At 16.7% G+C, this 21,950-nt stretch overlaps 3 protein-coding genes across 7 annotated transcripts; 1 reads left to right on the forward strand and 2 right to left on the reverse strand.

The window, feature by feature from the left end:
* Positions 1–404: 404 nt before the first annotated feature.
* LOC100863859 (FAD-dependent oxidoreductase domain-containing protein 1) lies at positions 405–15,811 on the reverse strand. Of its 3 annotated transcripts, none has more exons than XM_086914936.1 (8): positions 15,457–15,811; positions 9,400–9,573; positions 5,349–5,624; positions 4,703–5,179; positions 2,004–2,149; positions 1,818–1,904; positions 1,528–1,681; positions 405–928 (listed from the first exon to the last, which is right to left on the reverse strand). In XM_086914936.1, exons 2-8 carry the CDS (start codon positions 9,421–9,423, stop codon positions 674–676), a joined length of 1,419 nt encoding a protein of 472 aa, XP_086771062.1. In that variant the 5' UTR covers positions 9,424–9,573; positions 15,457–15,811; the 3' UTR covers positions 405–673. The 3 variants fall into 3 exon arrangements, with proteins under 3 accessions (XP_086771062.1, XP_086771063.1, XP_031773717.1); XM_086914937.1 differs by lacking the exon at positions 15,457–15,811 and adding an exon at positions 12,210–13,018; XM_031917857.2 differs by lacking the exon at positions 9,400–9,573 and having other exon boundaries at positions 15,457–15,808.
* A 1,451-nt stretch (positions 15,812–17,262) lies between these two features.
* LOC100863975 (uncharacterized) lies at positions 17,263–19,867 on the reverse strand. 3 transcript variants are annotated; one of them, XM_031917858.2, is made up of 5 exons: positions 19,643–19,867; positions 19,121–19,370; positions 18,472–18,607; positions 17,873–18,326; positions 17,263–17,793 (listed from the first exon to the last, which is right to left on the reverse strand). In XM_031917858.2, exons 2-5 carry the CDS (start codon positions 19,287–19,289, stop codon positions 17,512–17,514), a joined length of 1,041 nt encoding a protein of 346 aa, XP_031773718.1. In that variant the 5' UTR covers positions 19,290–19,370; positions 19,643–19,867; the 3' UTR covers positions 17,263–17,511. The 3 variants fall into 3 exon arrangements, with proteins under 3 accessions (XP_031773718.1, XP_012344839.1, XP_086771065.1); XM_012489385.3 differs by having other exon boundaries at positions 19,121–19,350; positions 19,643–19,835; XM_086914939.1 differs by having other exon boundaries at positions 19,470–19,835.
* ND-B22 (NADH dehydrogenase (ubiquinone) B22 subunit) lies at positions 19,804–21,546 on the forward strand. The gene is made up of 2 exons (XM_003695726.4): positions 19,804–20,515; positions 21,098–21,546. Exons 1-2 carry the CDS (start codon positions 20,406–20,408, stop codon positions 21,417–21,419), a joined length of 432 nt encoding a protein of 143 aa, XP_003695774.2. The 5' UTR covers positions 19,804–20,405; the 3' UTR covers positions 21,420–21,546.
* Positions 21,547–21,950: the final 404 nt, after the last annotated feature.

Raw genomic sequence — 21,950 nt, forward strand, 5'->3', positions numbered from 1 at the left:
TTATAACTATAAAATCACTTAAGAGAATTTAAATAAAAATATAAGAAAGAATTGAGAAACTAATGGATAAGAAATATAAAAATAACAGAAAAAAAACTGAATAGGCAAGATTTGAAGTTCAAGAAATTTTATAATATTATATATTTATTATCAATATAATAATAAAGTTATTTTATATATATATATTTTTAAATTGCAATAAAAATTGCAAATATAAATAAAAATTTTTAATATTTAAAATCTTATTTATAAATTATCTTTTACAATGTAAAATAATTATCAAATATTACAATTCTAAAATTTTAAAATATATATATAAATAAATAATGTATGTTAATTGATTCAGAAAATTTAAATAATGTTAATTATAAAATTTTAGATTAATTAATAAGATAAAGATAATATTTCACAAAGATTATCCTTATATTCTTGTATGATTATTCTTACAATATGTTTATATATATAAAACAATATGTATATACTGTATTTTAAATAAATCTTAAATTTTCAATAAAACATAATTTATATTTACACTGTTATATATGGATATGATATATATAAAATATTTATTTTTCTATAATTGTTCTAAAATATGTATATAAAAAATATATAAAATATTGTTTATATTTAAAATTATTATTATATAATTAATTTTCTAAAATTAAATTATATTTCAAATAATATTTGCTTCATATGTGGGTGTACATTTAACAATTCTATCAAAACTAAGACTTGATAAATCAATTGTTGTGTATTTACCATCAATAATTAGTTCTGAAACTGCTCTACCTACAGCAGGTGCTTGTTGAATTCCATGCCCACTAAATCCAGTTGCAAAAAGTAAATTTTGATAAAATGGATGTTTTCCAATTATTCCATTTTGATCAAATGTATTGTATTCATAGTATCCTGCCCAAGAAGATTTTAACTGCAACAAAATATAAATATATATTCTTATATCTTATAATATAAAATTAATAATTCTAAATATGATAGATTCATATATTATTTCTATATAATCAAAATTTTATTAATAATAATTATATAAAAATATCAATAATTTTAATTAATATACATATAATAATAAATTCATATAACATAAAAAATATATTAATATAAATATAAAATTTTTTATTAATATAGGAATATTATATATTTCCTTTAATATAAAATTTGTTGAGAATTTTAATAATATTAATAAATCCTAATAAAATGTCTGAATTATGCATATACTTATTTTATTAAATTATATATAAACAAATTTAGTTTTATATTAAGAATATGTAATAAGAATTTAGAAAAGATTCTTGATATTAATTTCCAATTAAATTTTCAAATTTTTTTTTTATAGAAACGAAAATTAAATTATAAAAGTTTAATTTAGTATTTCTAATATATTTTTCTTTTATAAATGATTATTATTTCCATAAAAAATATAATTTTCTATATTCTATATATAATATATTTTCTATATTTTCTATATTATTTTATATTTTTTATTAATTTATAATTTAAATAAAAAAACACCTTTAATTTTTCAAAAACTGGAACTCTTTGTGCAAGTATAGGCCACACTTTCTCATCAAAATAATCATAGTCGACACTTAAATCTTCAATAGTAGGTTCTTCAGATTCCTCTGGAGATCTCCCACAAATAAAAGTACCTGTCAGACCTTCTCTTCTAGAATAAAATTAATACTTAATTAATAATAATAAAATATGTTCGGTTTCAAAATATTAAAATGTTAAAATAATAACACTTATAAATTTATAATTTCTAAGAACAACTTTTTTAGAATTTTATAAATAGTATTTACCTGAAATATGTTCCAGAATAATCTATTGTTAATGGTGTATTTAAACCTGGTCCATCAGGACAGTGAAAACAATAAACATATCTTTTCCTATGACAATAATCTTTATATTAAGATTATATTAATAAGTAATAATATTAATATAAATTTTATATTTATTTAGGATATTTAATAATACAAAATGATAACCTTGGTTCAACAGGTAAACTTATTTGTAATAATCCATTTCCTGTACCAAGTTTAGCCATTTTTGCAACTTTTCCACTAAAGGCACCAGCAGCCACAATAGCAATTGAAAATCTTATATTATGTATTTCACCTTCTTTAGTTTTTATCTAAAATATATAATACATAATATATAATAATAATAATAGCAATAATAGTAATAGTAATTAGAGTAATTAATTAGAGTAATAATAATAATAGTAATAATAGTAATAGTAGCAGTAGTAGTAATAGTAATAGTAATAGTAGTAGTAATAGTAGTAATAGTAATAATAATGTTAATAATAATAATAATAATAATAATAATAACAATAATAATAATAATAATATGTGTAAATTATTTAAAATTTGTTGTTTAAAAAAAATAATAAAATATTTAAAATATTTAAAATAGATATTTATTTAAATAATAATTTGTTAATTTTAGCAATAGCAAAAAATATATCAAATGAATTTTGTTTATTTTCAAAATAATAATTTGATATTAATACTTTTTTTAATTTCATAAATAGAAAGATATATAAATCAATTATATTATTTTTTTTTAAATAGATTTATATATGATTCTATATTCTAGAATATTTATGTAAATATAAAAAAAGTAAAGAAAAATAATTACTAATTACTAAACAATGGTACTTATATAAAATGATAAATTTTTTTATCTTATTTTAGTATCGTGCTGATCAAGTATAAATCTGAAATCTTTTTAGACTACTAAAGTGTTCAAAATGTTTATTATAAGATATTCTGTTTTTTATAAATTTTGAATGTGATGCTTAACAATAATTAAAAGATCTGCTATTAATTTACCATTAAATATGATAAGAATTAAATATAATTGATAATAGATAAAAAAGAACTCTTGGCAAATAATAATATTAAATCTTTAAACAAAAATCTTTATAACTATCAATTGTTTATTTAATTATCAATTAGTATTCTAATAGAAAATAAATAAATTACAATTGAGAATAACAAATGACCTGACGTCACATTGCCAATATTATGATAATTATGATAATTATAATGATTTAGAAGATTTGACCATAAAGTAGAGAAGGTAAAGATGTCTTCTAATGAAAAGGTTATTATTTTGATTGATTATTTAAATTTACTCCAGAGCGAATATTTAGCGAATATTTCAAAAAAGATATGAATTCTAACATGTATATTTGTATATTGTTATTTTCTACAATGCATAATGTTTTTTTTCATATATTACTATTCCTTAGCTAAATAATGATAATTTGCTTCAAAAAAAAAGATTCTTGGATCTCTGAAATCAATTTCTATACATTCTTCTTCTGCAAATATATAAAAATAATATTAATTCTATCATAAATTAAAACGTTTATTCATTTTATTATTATTATTATTATTATATTATTTTTCCTCACTTTATATTTATCACCCTCAATATTAGAATTATCATAAAATTTGAAATTTTTATAAATTTTTCTTATTACTTAATATAATAAATTAATTTTTTTTACATTATGTTTTTAATATAATACAAATTTATTATTTTCATAGATAAATCTTGAATCAAAAAAAATTATTTTATAAATTATATATATAGATCTAATAAAATGAAAGTCATTATCATAATTCTATGTATATTGATTGTTTATGTATTTGATTATCATAATAAAACTATTTTAGATAAATGATATCTCAATAATCTAATAATATTAAAGGAATTATATTAAATTTTATTTGATATATAGAAACAAAAATCTTCTCACAATAAATAAATAAATTTGCATTAATTTGAAATTTATCAATTCTTTTTTCTCTTTTATTTATTTTCTCTCTCTTTCTTTCTTTTGCTCTTTTCTTCTCTTTTCTTCTTCCTCCAATTTTTTTCATTAAGAAAAATTTACATTTAGTTTGGATTGTCTAGCTTGATAATTTCAAAAAACTTCTATTCATCAAACTTATCAACTTTAATATTCTATTTAAAATGAAAATTGAATAAATTTTACACTAATTTTAAAGCTGAATATTTTTTTGTAAAGAGTATAAATTATTAATTAATATATTAAAATATTTTTGATTTTATCCTATTAAGCATTTCTCAATGCATATATTTTCAGAAAAATTAATAACATTTATTTCCTTAAAATTGTTCAATTTTTGTTTTATATATTTTTTCACATATAAATAATCTTTGAATTATAAAATTATTTAAAATTATCAAATTAAATAGAAAATATAATTAAACTAAGAAAGTTATTGAAAATGTTAATATATTCGAAGCAGAACACTTTTGGAAAATCTATTCTAGAAATCAAAACAAACACAAAAATTGATATATAAAAATATTGATTGAAAGATTATTTATTAAATTATAAGCAATTTAAATTCGCATTGGATAAATAGGCGAGAACAAAAAACAACTGTATAACGAATATTCACTCTTTTTCTTCAACAAATTTCAATTTTAATCAATATTTTTGTATATAACTTTATAATTTTATATTTGTTTTGTTTTTAGAATCGACTTTCTAAATATTCTATGAATATATTAATACCCTGTATATCATATAAGAATAATAATAAATATTAAAAATAAAAAAAATGTATCAATATAATAAATTTAATATTTAATAGTAATGTTATTAATATAATATTCTATAAAAATTAAATTTAAATCTTACAATTAATTTATCCAATCTTTCTTCATCTTTCTCATCTTTATAGATAAATCCTTGTGCTTCTCCACAAATATAATCTGCTCCCAATAATAGTGCTTTTTTTTTAAAAGCAGAAAGAAGAACCCATGGATCAAACCATCCTTCTTTTTCTAATCCTAAACAACCTAATTCAACATCTTCTATATTTAACCAAGGAAATATATCTTTTAATTTAGCAGAAGATAATAAGATATTTTTTGCTCCAAGAAAATTTTGTAATTTAGAATTTTCTGTCAATGTTTGAGCTCCTCTTTCAGATGCTAATGTTAAATATCCATATGGATGAAAATATGTATTAATTTCAGGTTCTCCATCAATGCCTAAGTACTCATTAACATTGCGTATAAATTCTGCACCAAAAAGAGACATTTCAATATTTTCTTTCAAAGAAAATTGTTGACGTAAACCTCCAGCAGAAAGAACTGTTGATGCTGTAGTATACTAAAAATAAAATTTATATTTATTTTATTAAATAAGTTATATTATTTAAATTTTATTGATATTCTTCAAATAAGAAACAATTAATATTTGTCTATTATGTTTATTCAATAATAAATTTGTTCATTATATTACAATAACAAAAAATTATAATATTTCTAAAAAAACTTACCATAGGATCTTTTTCTACAACTACAACTTTAAAATCACTTGTATAAACTCGTTGTTTCAGCCAATAAGCTATAGAACTGCCTATTACTCCACCTCCAATTATTACAACATCACAATTTTTTGGAAGTATTGGTGGTCGATCCATCCATTCTATTAATATATCATCAACATCTCTTACAACAAGAGAATCTTTTATCGATGTTAAATTATTTTTTAATTTTTTTATTATTGTAGTATTAGAATTTTTTTCTTTTTGTGTAACTGTAGAAGATGTATCCTGAAAAATTATATAAAAATTAATATAAATTTTAGAAAATATATTTTAGTGTATTTCTTATTACTTCTTTAGTTCTTATTATCTTTCATATATAAAAAATAATTAGATATATAAAGTTAAAAAAAAATTCATCAATATTTTAATTTTAATATAAATAATAATATAATTTATATATTTTGAAAAAATTATAAATATTATATATAATGATAAATATTAATATAATGATATATAATTATAAATATTATATGTAATTATAATATAAAGTATAATATATATTAACTATGTATTATTTTATTCAAAAATAAAAGCACAATACTTTTTTTAATACAATTCATATGTTTATTTCCTTCCTATTTGAAATACAAAAAACTTGTAATATATAATTTTATAAGTAATATATAATTTTACAAGTAATTTATATTTGTATAATATGTAAATGTAATTTATAATTGTATAATATATTTTTATTATATAAACTATATTGAATTTTTATATAAATATAATAAATAAAATTTCAGAAAACAATTAAAATTATAAATAATTTTTTAGTAAAAATATATATATATATAATCATATTTTTTATTCATGTTAATCATATTTCTATAGAATATTAAAAATATATATATGACACTTTTATAGAATCAATTCTAGAAACCAAAATAAACATAAAAATTGGTACATAAAAATAATTAATTAATAGTTACTTAACATTTATTTAATAAATTATAAGCAATTCAAGTTTGCAAGATAAGATGAGACAAAAATAGAGTGAAACAGTTTTATAGTTATTATGTCTTGTCTTGTGTTTGTTTTTATCAATGTTTTTTGTTTATTTTTTGTTTGTGTTCTAGAATTAAAATTTTATAAATATATAATTGTAATCATATCACATAATATCATTGTATATATCACAATTTGTATTATATGATATATCACAATATTGCCTCAATTTTAAATTTATATATTTAGAAACTTTTTTTTAATAATATTGAAATCTTTGATTAATTATTTATGACAATATTTTAATATATATATAAGTAGAAATAATAATATATAAAAATATATATATTTATATTATTATATTATTATTATATTATTATATTATTATATAATATATATATATATATATATATATATATATATATACATATATATAAAAAAAAATTCGTCAATATATCTATTATATATTTATTCATTACATGTAATTTTTGATTTTTTTTATTAAAATTGATTAATTATTATAGATTTTTTATATTTTCAATTTATTTTCAATATTTTAATTATATACAATTAGTTACAAATATATCCAATTATTGGACTTTATCTATAAATATATGGAATTATGATTTATTAACTATGTATCATTTGTACATTAGCAAAATTTACCAAATTTTATTTTATGTTTCATAACTTTAAATTTTTATTCAAACTTAAAAAAAAAAAACTTAGAACTTGAACTGTCTATTTGATTTTTTTATTCTATTCTAATCGATGACTAAGATACAATCTTCCTTCTCTTTTAAAAAGAATCTTTAAAATGATTTATTTTTCAACAATAAATATAATTAATAAAATAATAAAATAGAAAAAAATTATAACATTTATTTAAACATAATATTTAAACATTATAACATTTATTTAAATATTATAACATTATAATATTTAATTAAAATAGAACTAATTACATAATATATAAAACAATAAAGATTGTATTGAAAATTGTTAGAATATACAATTTTTTAATTTTTTTTTTCTAATGTGTATTTTATTTAATTGTATTTTATTTTATTTAATGTGTATTTTATTTATTTATTAATGTTTTTACATATGATGTACATATAATGTTATGATTAAATATTTAAATTTTAAGTATTGTATTCTTTCACAATATATTTTTTGTCATTATTGTATGTTCTATTTTTTATGTTCTTTGAAGACATTACAACTATTATTGATATGTATAATTTCAAAATAGCAATTCTTACACAATAATGCATTATTATAATTCTCTTTTTTTTTTTCTTAATTTAGCATCAACAAATTTTTTTAATTTTAATTTAAACTTTAATAAAATAATGAAACTATAATAAAATAACAAGATAATTCAAGCAAAAAGATTTTTTAAATAATTATATGTCCGAAATAATTTATATTTTTAATAATCTTATTTATAATGTTTTTATACAAAGATATAGTAATTTTCTTCGATAAATAATCAGATTTTTTATTTCTATTTATCTAAATTGAGTATTTTGATTAATATATTGTAGTTAAATGATAGATGTGGAAACATTAAACAATACAAGGTGATGTTGTAATGATATCGTTTTAAGAGAAGAATTTGGAAGATTCTTAGAATATATTTGTTAAAAATATTTATAATAGATTCTATGAGTGGTGTAGTCCTTCAATCTAATTCTACAAATTTTTCTCAGATATGAGGATGTTGCAATTAGGAGACCCATGATCCATGGGTATTAGTAGCTTGATATCATCACCAAAGATCCGCGATCTCGCAAGATGAGCATAGAGTTTTAGAGAGCACGAGCGTTTTATAAGAACTTTTTGAACATTAAAATTATTTGAATCTTAGAATTCAATCAAAATTAAAACTTGTTAAAACTGAATTTTGAACTTGAAAACTCTGAATTTTGTATCTTAGAATCTTCCGAATTCTTGAATTTTATAATCTCAAACGAACAGAATTTTAGAAACTTTAAATTTTATTTATTTCATTTTTTTGGATTGAAAGTCATTTTTATCATTTTTATATTTGATCATATTATATTATATGATTAAACTTGTTTAGATATCAACAATATAAAAAAAAAAAATATACAATTCTATTTAAAAAAATATTGATGATCTTGAAAATACCGAAAAAAATAATATTATGATGGCAATGTACATCCTTCGAAACCATCCTAATTTTGTTATATCCGTATTTCATATTTTTAAATCTTATAAAAATATTGAGGTGTCGTGCTTTTTGTGACTGTATATTTGTCATTTATTTATATATCTTAAAGTATCTTTAAAATCATATATGTATATAGAATAATAATAATTTTAAAAATACTTTATATAATAATAATAATAATAATAATAATAATAATAATAATAATAATAATAATAATAATAATAATAATAATAATAATAATAATAATAATAATAATAATAATAATAATAATAATAATTATAATAATAATATATAATAATAATAATAATAATAATAATAATAATAATATATAATAATAATAATAATAATAATAATTATAATAATAATAATAATAATATATAAATAAATAAAAAATATTTATTTTTTAAATATTTATTAGATATTCGATTGAAAGTAAAATAATAATAATTTATTAAAGATATTATATATTCTTATTACATATTCATAAAAATTGCAGATATAAAATATGTTTTATTTTTATTTGTAAAGAAAAAAACAACAATGAACAATAGAAAATTGTATAACAATTAAGAAATATTGCATATAGGACATGTTTACCTTTGACCTTGTAAAATCACAATAATTAATTATTTTATTGAAAAGAAAATAATAAGAATAATCATAATCATTAATTAAATAATCATCATAGAAAATAATTTTATAATCTTGTAATCATTAGTCAGTAATCTATAATTATGTGAACAATTATCACATATAAGATTAAAAGAAAAGAAATAAAAGAAAGAAAAAGAAAAAAACAGAAAATCGAATACAAAGAAGCAATAGTAATTAAAATAATTTTAACTCAAAACTCACCGAAAAATCAGGAAATTGCTTCATACGATGACGAGATTTTTCAATTTTAAGAATGTCATTCAAAATATTTTGTACATTTATTTTACATTTGTTTAACAACTAAATTTAAGTATTAATATCCATTGATGAAAAAAGTTTTTCTTTTATATAACATGCTCATGCCATTTTCAGTTTCTGTCGAAATATATATATCAAAAGTAATAATTATAATAAAAACATATATTATTAAATAAAATATTTAAAGAAAAAATAATATTAAAAGCAAATTGTATTTGCATATTAAAGTAAATAAGCAATTTATTTTAACTATGTTCTAAAACTATATAAACTATATAATAAATATATAATAAATATAATAAATAATAATAAATATATATTGTCTATTTTTCAAAAATATATTATTATTACAAATAAATTATGATTCAATCATAAATAATTAATAATTATTAAATTTATCATGATCTTTGATTACTTTATGATAATTATAATTATTTTTTTTAATTATTAACTTATGATTGTTGATTTAATAATTTTTTTTTATTGCAAAAAAATAATATTGTTGAATAATGAACATCATAATATAGAATATCCAATCTTTTTGGTAATTACAATATAGTCATAATTAAGTTGTTACATTAAGAAAAGATTATATTTTTAAAATTATAAATAAAATAAGGAAAATTTGTCAATCAATTCCAAGACTTCAAATAAAAAAAATGTATTCGACCAGTACATACAGAACTTTTTATTACATCATAAATAAATCAATTTAAAACAAGATGCAATAAGTGACTGACCCAAGTTGCTACAATATATTTGAAAAAATTATAAAACTAATATATTTATCAGCGACAAATATATTTCTGTATATAAATAAAGAATAATTTTAATTGAATTAATTTTGATTTAATCAAGTATGAAAGTTGAAATGCAAAAATAAATCATTTTTTTATTTTTTTATGGAAAATTGATTGAATTATAATTATTTTTAGTAAATGATTAAAATTTATATTAGCATTTACTATATATTTTTGTCATATATCTCAAATAAAAAGGCATTTATAAATGTATAAAAGATAAAATTTTTTAATATATTTTAATATATATTAAAAAAAAATTTGTTTTTTTTAAATATTCTTACTCTAGTCTTCTATTCATATATTTCTTATCTTTTGTATAATAATTTAAGAAAATGAATTTAGATCATATAATAATTTAGGAAATCAACTGATTTTCACATATAAATGTTCAATTATTATATTCTTTTTGAAATAATTTTGAACTTTTGTTTAAAATTTTTCACTAATTTTTCATTAAAATCATTGTTTATATATATTTATATATAGAGTAATCAAAGTGGTTTTAATTATATATTTATATTTCTCTATAATTTGATATGCAGCAAAAAAATATTTACTTATAAGAAATTATTGATGATTTTGAAAATAAATTTAGAAAAAAATAATGATTTTTACAAAAAAGATATTCTTTTTTTATAATAATAAATTAGTCTTTTAATATCATATAAAATATTTTTAATATTATTAAAGAGATATTCAAATAGTCTTATTAAAGTAAACTACTTTATAGTTTAATAATATTTATGATAAAATTATTAAAAATCTTCAATAAATTATTTAATACATTATAAAATATAATATCAAAATTAATAATAATAATAATACATTGTTGATAATATTAAAATAAAAAAATCTTTCATATTTTTTAACAATATTTAAATATAATATCTAAAATTAATCTTAAAATTAATTTTAATTACATTATATTTTATCTTATCTTTTTTGTTCATCAAAAAATAAAAAATAAATATCTAGTAAAATATAGCAAATTATAATAATAGAGTTTACCCACAGATCTCTAGTTTACTATTTTAAATTTGAAATATGTTATTAAGAACATTATTTTAATTATATTTTTTTTTTATACATATTTATAATTACTTTCATATTTGAACAAAACGTTTTTAACTTTCATTTATATTGCTTCTATGATTATATAATCTATATAATTGATTATGTTAATTTGATATATTTTTTATGTAAAAAAAACTGTTATTCCATATCTGTAAAAAAAATAATTTGAAACTTTTTTTTAATTAGGAATGTGTTTTTTTAATTAGGTGTGTGTGTGTGTGTTTGTGTTTAGTATTATTAATGATAAAATACGACAAAAAATATGATATTTATTAAAAAATCTTTTGTATTATTTTGTATAATTTAACACATAATAATTTTTAATATTTTATTAAATTCTTTAATGATTAATTCATTGTAATTATTAATCATGCTTTCAAATTATTGTATGATAATTACACATTGAATAATCTTTTATGCAATTAGACATGTATAGCTTTGAATTATTTTCTTCGTTTTTTTTTTTGTTTTTTTCTTTGCAAAAAATAAATAAACGATAAAGATTGAAGCAATGCGAAATCGAACATGTCTCAATTGAATACAGTCAATGAAATCTAATATAAGCATTTTACATTAAATATTTATTTCAGTAAAGTTAGAAATAGAAATAGAAAAGCTATCTCAAAAACTTCTTTTTTTAATTTCAAATGATTTTTAAATATGTTATAAAACAAATTCTCAATAATTTTTTTCTATACATATGTTTTTATATATATAAAACTAGCAATCAGTTTAATTTTCGAGATATTTATAAAAAAATATCATTATCAATATAGAATTTGATCTATACGTATATGACAAAATATGTATCAGTATGCGATTATCACTTATCATTGTTTATATAACCTCTAGAAAATAAAATTAATAAATTCTTACATTTTTCAATGCTTGTTTTTGTATCAATCGATTTCGATGAAATTTTCAACATTAATATAATTGACATAAATCTTTATTATTTTCTTCATGATTTCGGTCAACTCAATTTTTTTTAAAAATTTTTTTACACATTATCTAACACACTAATCTTTTTAATTTCTTAAGAAAAGTGGTTTGATTCAATTTTAAGATAATTATTGTATTTTAAAAAATGATCGAAAACTTTTTACCAGGAATTATAAATAAATACATATAAATAAATATAATAAATATAAATATATTATGATCGGTATCTAAAATGTATAATAATTAAGCTAATATCATATCGCATTTTTATATTATATATTTTTATTATTTATCTATAAATATCTATAATATCTATAAAAATTGGATCAGCGAAATGCAACACTTTTGAGCGAAATTATAATGATTGATAAGTGAAATTGCAGAAAAACTATTTCTTTTCAATTTCGATGTTATGATATATTATAATATCTTACATTAAATATAAAATTAATATTATTAATAATATTAAATTTAATTATTAAATACTATCATAACTTTGGTCATTGTAAGTTCAGTCACTCAAAAGTTATTTTATATTTTATTTTCACATTATCCAAGTACTTTATAGATAGATATTAAAATAATTTCTACAAAAAATATGAGTTGGCATTAAGATATTTCAAATCTATCAGAATTCAAATACTTCAATAATTCAAACTTTTTGATTTCATTATTATTCATATGTATTATTGTTAACAAAAGATACATTGCATGTTTTATCACGAATATATACATAAGCTACTATAATAGCTATGTAAGAGCAATTTGTTTGCAAATATCTAAAAAATTAAGATCTATTATATATAAAAAAAAATTATTCAAAATGTTAATTTCTATAATATATTTAAAAATCATTACTTTTTTACAATTTTACAATTTTTTTCATCTTTTATTTTTTTATTTTTAATAAAATAATTAGTAAAATTAATTATTTATTTTTTCATTTTATAACATTGACTCTTTATCATGTCAATTTAATATTCAAAATAAAAAAATACTGAGGAACAAATTAAGTTAAAAATAAGGAATGAATGAAAGTTAAAATTTTTTTGTAATATATATATATATATATATATATATATATATATATATATATATATATGTCTAGAGAGGGGGGGAGGGGAGGGAGGGAGGGAGGGAGGGAGGGAGGAGAGAGAGAGAGAGAGAGAGAGAGAGAGAGAGAGAGAGAGAGAGAGAGAGAGAAAGAGAGAAAGAGAGAATCTTAATTACTTTATGGTTGATATTGTTGTTCTATTATTCATTGTAATTCTAGGTGTCTAAATGCGATAATTATATTTCGTGGATCTGAATGAGTTTTTTATGAATAATTTAAAAAGTAAAAAAAACAAATTGGTACATATAAAGGAAAAAGTTATTCAAACAAAATCACAGATTTACTAGCAAAATGATTATTTAGAATTATACATAATTATTAAAATTAATAATAAAAAACAAATATTAACAAAAAAAGCTACAAATAAGCTTTAAACAAATTTTATTAAATTATTAAAAAGAATGAATAAAGATAATTCATTTTGTATGAAAATTTAGTGAAATCAATTTTTTGATAAATAAAATATATTGAACTTTCATACTTTCAAACAATCAATTTTTATTTATTTACTAAATAATAATAAAATTTTATTATCTTTTTATTATATTTATATATAATAAGTATGTAAATATTTTTATATTGATTTTAATATGATTTTCATTTATTATAATTTTTACACTTTATAAAAAAGATCAGTTACGTATCTAAATTATCTATACGATTTCAATAATAATTTGTAGCATTATACTTCAGAAAATATAAGTAAATGAATGATTAAGACTTATATATTTTTTGTAAAATACAGATATATTTTAAATAAAATCTTTTACAATTTGAATGAATATCTTATATGAAATGAGATCATTTGTTTGTATATGTATTATATATAAAAAAATTACAAAAAATACATTATTTAAACTTTGATATATCAAATTTATTTTTATTATAAATAAAATTAATTTAATAATTAAGTATTTAATATTATAATTACAATTTTAACTCACAAAAAATTTAAAAATGTATAAATTTTCAAAATGATTTCTATTATAAATATACAATTTTGATATATTATTATGAAATCAAATATTTGATTTAAAAAATAAAATTAAGATAATTCTTTAAAATTATCAAAATTTACTTAAGAATTTATATATAATATATTTTTTTTTATTAAACATTTTACTTAAAAAAATATTAATAAATTAATATTAAAAAAATATTAATTTAAGACAATTTATGTAACTCACTTTTTACAAATTTTTATTTAAGAAGAATACTTTTAAATTTTAAATGAAATATATATATTATTCAAAAATTTTAAATAAAATTAATTCTTCAAATATTCATCAATTTATAAGTTTATTATTTTTATAATAAACAATTACTTATTCTAATATTTAAATGAATTTTATAATAAAATTATGATTTTTCTTTTTAATTTTTTATTTAAGCTTTTAAAATTATAATATTTTAAAATTATTTTTATTCTATTCTTAATAAATCCTTAATAAAAAAATATTTTCATTATCTACTTCTTTAAAAAATAAATTTATAATAAAGAATAAGAAAATAATATTATTATTTATCAAACAAGCTATAAAAACAATTTATAAAAATCAATTCTTATAATAATAAATAAATATATAAAATTTATATTAATTTTTTGCAATGGAAATCTACATTAAAATTATTAAATAATATATAATTAATAATTTTTAGGAAAAATATATAATATAATATATATATATAAGTTATATATATATATAAAAAATATATATATTTTTAATATTTTCATTTGATATTAAACAAATATCTTTTAATAAATTATAAATAATAAAATAAATACTATTTCTTATTTTATTATTATTATAATAAAAATATTAATATTTTTATAAATATTATTTATATAAATAATTATATAAATATTTTATTATAAAAATTATTATAAAAAATTATAATAAATAAAAGTAAATAAAAGTAAAAAGAAAGAAAGAATAAATTGAACAAAGTCAAAAATGATTGATTTAAACAATTATTTAATATCAAATTAGATGAATTATTTAATTCAATATCTACATATATATTAATATTAGATCTTAACCTCAATATTAATTTTTCTGTGATTACCTTATTGATCAAAGTTCTCCTTGATTGAAAAAATACACATTTTTGTAAAAAATTATAATCTTTTTTTAAAAGAAAGCGCAACATTTTTATAATTATTCAAACTCCGCACATACTTGAATTGAAATTAAAATTTTTTGATGTTCGTTAAATAACTATATAATGTCATAACATTATATAAAATTTTGCAGAAATAATAATGTTATGATGAACATTTAAAAATTTGATAACTTTTTTCTAAAATATTGCATGAAAAAGATTAGATTAAGATTAAATGTTTCTGTTTTTAAAATAATATCTTCCTTATTGAAGCTCGTTTTATCAATTTATATATATACATACATATATATATATCATTATTATTAAACGTAGTTTGATTTAATATTTAAAGTGTATATATACATTATAAGTGCATTTTATTTAAATATAATTTTAATTATAATATATTTAAATAATATTTAATAATATATTTAAATAAAGTGATAACATAAATATAAATTATGAATTTAATGCATAGTAAATATGCTAATAAAGTAGTAGAATTAAATTATGATAAATAACAAAATTACTTATAAAATGATTATGTAATACATAAATTTTTAAACTAAAAATTATTTTTAAAAAATAAAATTATTTTTTAATATTTTTTTAAACAATGATATATAATTAATAAAATTTAAGTATTTCTTGAATATATATGTGATTATTATAATGGACAAAAAGTTTTTTAGATCTATAGAGATAAATTTGTGATTATAAAACAAAAAAATTATTAATAAAATAATTTAAAAATTATTCTTAAATATTCTATATAATTTATCACATTCATAATTCTTATATAAAAAATTAATGATTACACATACAAATTATATAAACTATTTTATCAGCATGTTTATCAGAATATTTTTAATGATGAAGATCATATTAAATTATATGTATATGCATGCCTTGATTCATTTGTTATTAATTTAAAATTTTATATACATATGTAACTAAATTAGTATAATTCTTTATTTTTCATAAATTTTTTAAATTTCAATACTTTCATACTTTAAAAGAGTTATTCAAAATAATAGTTCCTTTTCCTTAAGACAAATTTATTCTGATAAATATTTTTATATTTGAGATATTATTCCTGATATATTCATCATTTATATTTTGTATAATTAACATATTATGTAGATAAATTCTCATATTATGTAGATAATTTATTATTAAAAAATGTAAGAATTTTTTAACAAATTAAAATATCTTTGTTTTCATATAATATATTATTCATAATGATAAAATAATGATAAAACGAATATTGTATATATAACATAATCATAAAAATAAAATAATCACAAAATGAAAGAAATATTGCATAATTTTTTGAATATACATTTTCTAAAATCGGATAAAATGATAATAGATAAAGATAACAAATAAAGACCTATTTTGTCCTTTTTTTTTATTGTATATAAATAAAGTACAACAATATACAACAAAAATCTTGATATATATATATATATATATATATATATATATATTGCAATTTCAAAAATAAAATTTTTTATGCAATAGCAATATTTATTGAAATATAGAATAAATTATTTATAAAGAAAACAATTATTTTGAGCATATTTCTCAGAATATATAAGTAATTATTTGAATACACTATATTAAATTATCCTAATAATAATTTAAAGATTTCATTTAAATAATTAAATATTAATAATACATATATTTGTCTTTGGTGATTTATAAAAATATTTTTATTAAGGAAAATGAATTATTGATTGGATATAAATAAATATAAAACAACAATAATTCTATTAAAATAACTATATTTATATAACAACAGCTTAAAATATAACGATATTATTTATATACATTCTTTTTTCAATTTATTATAAAAAGATGAAACACAACATTAAATAGAAAAGTCATTTATTTGAACTATTTCTTTAGCTTAATATTTTTCACTTTTTATAGTAGTTTTTTATAGTAAGATAAATGAATTTTATATTACAATAAATCACAATAATTCTTTCATCAGGTAGAAATCATTATCAAAAATTAACCTTTGTTATTTTGCCCATCAATCATATTACATGGAATGAGAACTAATTTAGGAATCATTCCAGGTGGAGCTATAAATTGTTGAGTATTCTGAGGTGTATTACGTCCAGAATACCTTAGTTCTGCTTCTGTTACAATTTTACAAATATTCATTTTAATATCTGCTTGAGCTTTTGGAGGGAGTCGTTTAACAGTTTGGGCCATACTATCAAAAAAAAGTTCTATACTACTTTTTCCTTCAGGAGCTAAGTAAACTTGATCATAATTGTTCTGTGTATCCTATAATATGTATTTATGAAATTAAAGAAAATAAGCAATAACTTTAATTAAAAACAATGGTTTTGTAATTACATCTTACTTCTATTTTAGAAGAATTTTTTGTAGAATTATTTGCAGTTGGTGCAGTAACAAAAATTGATGTATCAACTGTCTTATTTTTAAAAGGTGAAGTTTTTAAAATACTGTAAGTTGCAGGCACATCCAGTGATTCGATTTTCATTTTCTTTGGTCTTATTTTTCTATATTTTGATTGAATTTGTTGAGCATATGAATCAATATCATGTTGCATTGTATTTTCTACTTCTACATTTTTCACTATATTATCGCTATGATCATTTAATTCTATAGAATCACGATCTAAAATTGGATCTGCAGTTGTTTCTTCTAGAACTTCTAAATATTCACTATAATCTTCATCATTTCGATCTTCTAATTGTTCTAAAAGACCTTCAGAGCTTATACCACCTGCATTTATATCCTGAATGTAATCTTCAGTTAATTCTATACTTTGAGGTTGATAATCTGATTCATACCTAAATGAATATTTATATTAACGTGGGTTAAATTAAGTCAAATTACAATATAATATTAATAACTAATATATTAAATATTATATAACTTTAATAAAATTATCATTATTAAATACTATATTATTAAAATATTACAGGATTTTCTTACGGAAACTTCAAAAAACTAAGATGATCCTCAAAAATCCATTTTTTTCTACGAACTCCTTTTTCTGTTTTGTTTTTATATTTAAGTATACGACAGTAAGTATCCCTTAAATTTTTCCATCTTAATCTCACCCATGTAGCTGAAAATTATATTTATTAAATTATATATATTATTTTTTAATATTAAATTTATAAATTTATATAATACTATTGTAATAAATTTAAAATTTAAAATCCATATAATATAAAATCAAAAGATCTTAATTGTAAAAAATATAAAAAAATATCTTAAATCTATAAATATATATTTCCTTATAAATTTTAAAATAAATCTCATAAAGATAAAACAATATTTTTGCATAAAGAATAATTAATCTTTTAAATATTAATTATTATTAAATAAATCTTTTTTCTTAACAGTAAATATAGTATATAATTTTATATTTATGTTTTTATAAAGAAATATTTAAATTTCATTATATTATTTTAATTTTTGACATTTATAAAATAAAATTATACATAAAAATATTTTTATTGAAATAAATTTGAAAATAATATATAAAAATTAAATTAAACATTTTAGTGATAAAACGATAGCATACAATAACATTAAAATTATCCGAAAAAGGTCAAAGAAGAAAACGAATTCGTACGATCAAGACCAAGTTCATCCGAAATCCTTTTCCAAACCTTCTGTCGAAATTCTTGAAGCTTGATAGAAGAACCTTTTACTTCAGCACTATATAAAACTGGATGTTGTTTTATCGCTTCAATAATCTTCAATGAAATTTTATGCGAATCAGGCGGCATCGTCGGCACCATTTCGTCCGTTGAAAATCGTTCGAAGAAATAAATTATTGTCGTCAATATTGAAAACTCGATCCTATGTTTTTAATTTGATAACTAAATGAAATTTTTATATTATTAAAAAATTTAATACTTGTGATAAAAATGTTAAAAATTTAATTATGGAATTAAATTAATGGTTTCATTTACTCTTACTTTTAATTTTATTCATGAATTAAGTAAATAAATAAATAGAAAAATAAAAAGATAAATAAATTTGTGTTTTAGTATTACAATTAAATTTTTAACAAAACTGAAGCAACCTATTTATTTGAGAATAAAATTAAAGGTTGGATTTTTTGGTTAATTTAAATTTTAAAGATTTTTACTATAAATATTGTTGTTTGAAATGAATAACAAAATTTAAATTCATTGCACAATGATGTAATTAAAAGTTTCCTCAATTGTTGAGAATACTAAAGTTTGTGTCGCGTTCTAAAAATCGGTCGTTAAGTATGCTGAAAAATAAAGAATGCGTAAATAAAATGACAATCGCCATTCTTTATAGTTAACTAGACTTCCGTCATACTGCTTAACCGGAAGCTTTCTATTATATTTTTTCTATTTTAAATTATATATTATTTGGATTTTATAATTATTTTAACTTTCTTGCCTTTTGTTTTAATATATAATTTCATTTTGAATATATATATTTTTTCTACATAAAATAATGTACTATTAATATTATTTAATATATAACAAATTTAAAAAAATCATATATCATATTATTACATAAATTTAAAATAAATTATATTAAAAAAATAATCAAGAAATAAAAGAGAATTTGTACATAATGCATATTTTTGTTATAATTTAAAAAATTTTATATATAGATATATATAATTATTTCATAAAAATTATTGTTATGTTATTGTAATATAATAATAAATTATATAAAAATGTCATTAATTCTTAAAATGTCAAAGTAATTCTTAAATTTCATAATTTTTATAATTTTATACTCCTATCTAGTTTAATTTCTTATAGTTTATGACTACGATATTGACGATGATGTTTATTCTATTACTGATTAAGTAATCTTAAAACTCAAATAATATCATATAAAAATAAATTTTGACTTTTAAGAAAAAAATGGCTGAATTACCATCAGGATTAATAAGTCATACTAGAAAAGTTTGTAGTCTTTACAAACGCGCTTTACGTACGTTAGAAAATTTTAATTATAAAAGACATGAATATAGGTAAAAAATTTTAAATTAAATGTAATAATAAAAAAAATTATTATTTTTTATACTTAATTAATCTTTAATAATACCAATCACATATCATTAAATATGTTTTTCTTATAACCATATTATTATACTGACATAACTTTATCTTAATTGTTTTAAATAATTTTTGTAAATATTTTATCATTATTAAATTCTTATTTATATAATATTATTATTATATTATAATATAATTCATATAATATAAAATTTATATTAATATATAAGAAATAATTAATAAATTATTATTATTATTATTGCTTTAATTTTTAAATATTATTATGAATGAAATTTTACTTCAAATCCTGTTTTCATAAAAATTTTTTATGAAATAATAGCTTTTAAAGATTAATGAAAAAATTAATAAATATTGATAAATTTATATTTTAAACTTCTTCAAATATTTAATTATTATTATATAATTCCAATTATTTAAGATTTAATATATAAATATTGAATACATAAAAAATCTCACAAATATATTTTTATAATTAGAAGTACATATATAATATATTATATATATAATACATATATAATATATTTATTTTAATTTAGGTACGAAGCAGTTTTATTAAGACAACGTTTTGAAAAAAATCGATATATACCAGATGCTCGTATTGCAAAAAAGTTACTATTGGAAGGTGAAGAAGAATTATTTAAAAAATCTCATTGGGAACCATATAAATTTCCTGATAGTCCAGGTGGAATAGCTCATGGGCGTTTTGTTCAACCACCCGATGCTGTGCTTGATTTTTGGGATCCAATTGAAAAAGCTCAATATCCAAAATATTTTGGTCAAAGAGAAAAACTTAAAGTAGAATATGAAAAATTATATAAAAAATTATATTTAGATGAAAAAACTTCTGAATCTAAATAAATGATTTAAATAATATCTGTAATAACATAATGTAGTTAAAATAAAATACATTGATATTTAAGTGTAATATATATATTTTAAATAATATATATGTAATATACATATAATAAAAACCTAGCTATTTTTATATTGCTCTTATTATTTTATTTTTTTATTTTTATTATAAAATGATAACTGATGAAAAGTTAATAAATATGCTTGCATATTTATTTATTATATATTTAACTTATACTTTTAATCTATTATATGAATTTGTACAATTAAATTTATATATTCTAAATTTTTTTATCAAATAATATATGTTGATATGTACATACATACATTTTTATATTTTAGATTTAATAAATATGTATGTATTAATATTTATGTAAATAATATATATTAATATTTAAATTTTTTATATTATAGAATTATTATTATGTTATTATATATTTATATATTGAATTATTATAATACATAAAATTATTATAATATATAATATATAAAATTAATACATAAAATTTAAAAATTTTACATGCGAATATATATTTT

The sequence above is a fragment of the Apis florea genome, unplaced genomic scaffold (assembly GCF_048593485.1).
Source record: "Apis florea isolate Af1SG1 unplaced genomic scaffold, ASM4859348v1 contig_3758_pilon, whole genome shotgun sequence".
Lineage (NCBI taxonomy): Eukaryota > Metazoa > Arthropoda > Insecta > Hymenoptera > Apidae > Apis > Apis florea.

Excerpts from the sequence above, each read along its gene's own strand:
- ND-B22 (XM_003695726.4), top strand. The coding sequence starts at position 20,406 with ATGGCTGAATTACCATCAGGATTAATAAGTCATACTAGAAAAGTTTGT. Across the intron at positions 20,516-21,097 it reads TATAAAAGACATGAATATAG|GTACGAAGCAGTTTTATTAA; the intron begins GTAAAAAATTTT and ends ATTTTAATTTAG.
- LOC100863975 (XM_031917858.2), bottom strand. The coding sequence starts at position 19,289 with ATGGTGCCGACGATGCCGCCTGATTCGCATAAAATTTCATTGAAGATT. Across the intron at positions 18,608-19,120 it reads GGATGAACTTGGTCTTGATC|CTACATGGGTGAGATTAAGA; the intron begins GTACGAATTCGT and ends TATAATTTTCAG. Across the intron at positions 17,794-17,872 it reads AAAATTCTTCTAAAATAGAA|GATACACAGAACAATTATGA; the intron begins GTAAGATGTAAT and ends TACATATTATAG.
- LOC100863859 (XM_031917857.2), bottom strand. The coding sequence starts at position 15,540 with ATGTTGCGCTTTCTTTTAAAAAAAGATTATAATTTTTTACAAAAATGT. Across the intron at positions 1,905-2,003 it reads AGTTTACCTGTTGAACCAAG|GAAAAGATATGTTTATTGTT; the intron begins GTTATCATTTTG and ends TTATTGTCATAG. Across the intron at positions 1,682-1,817 it reads TATTCTGGAACATATTTCAG|AAGAGAAGGTCTGACAGGTA; the intron begins GTAAATACTATT and ends ATTTTATTCTAG.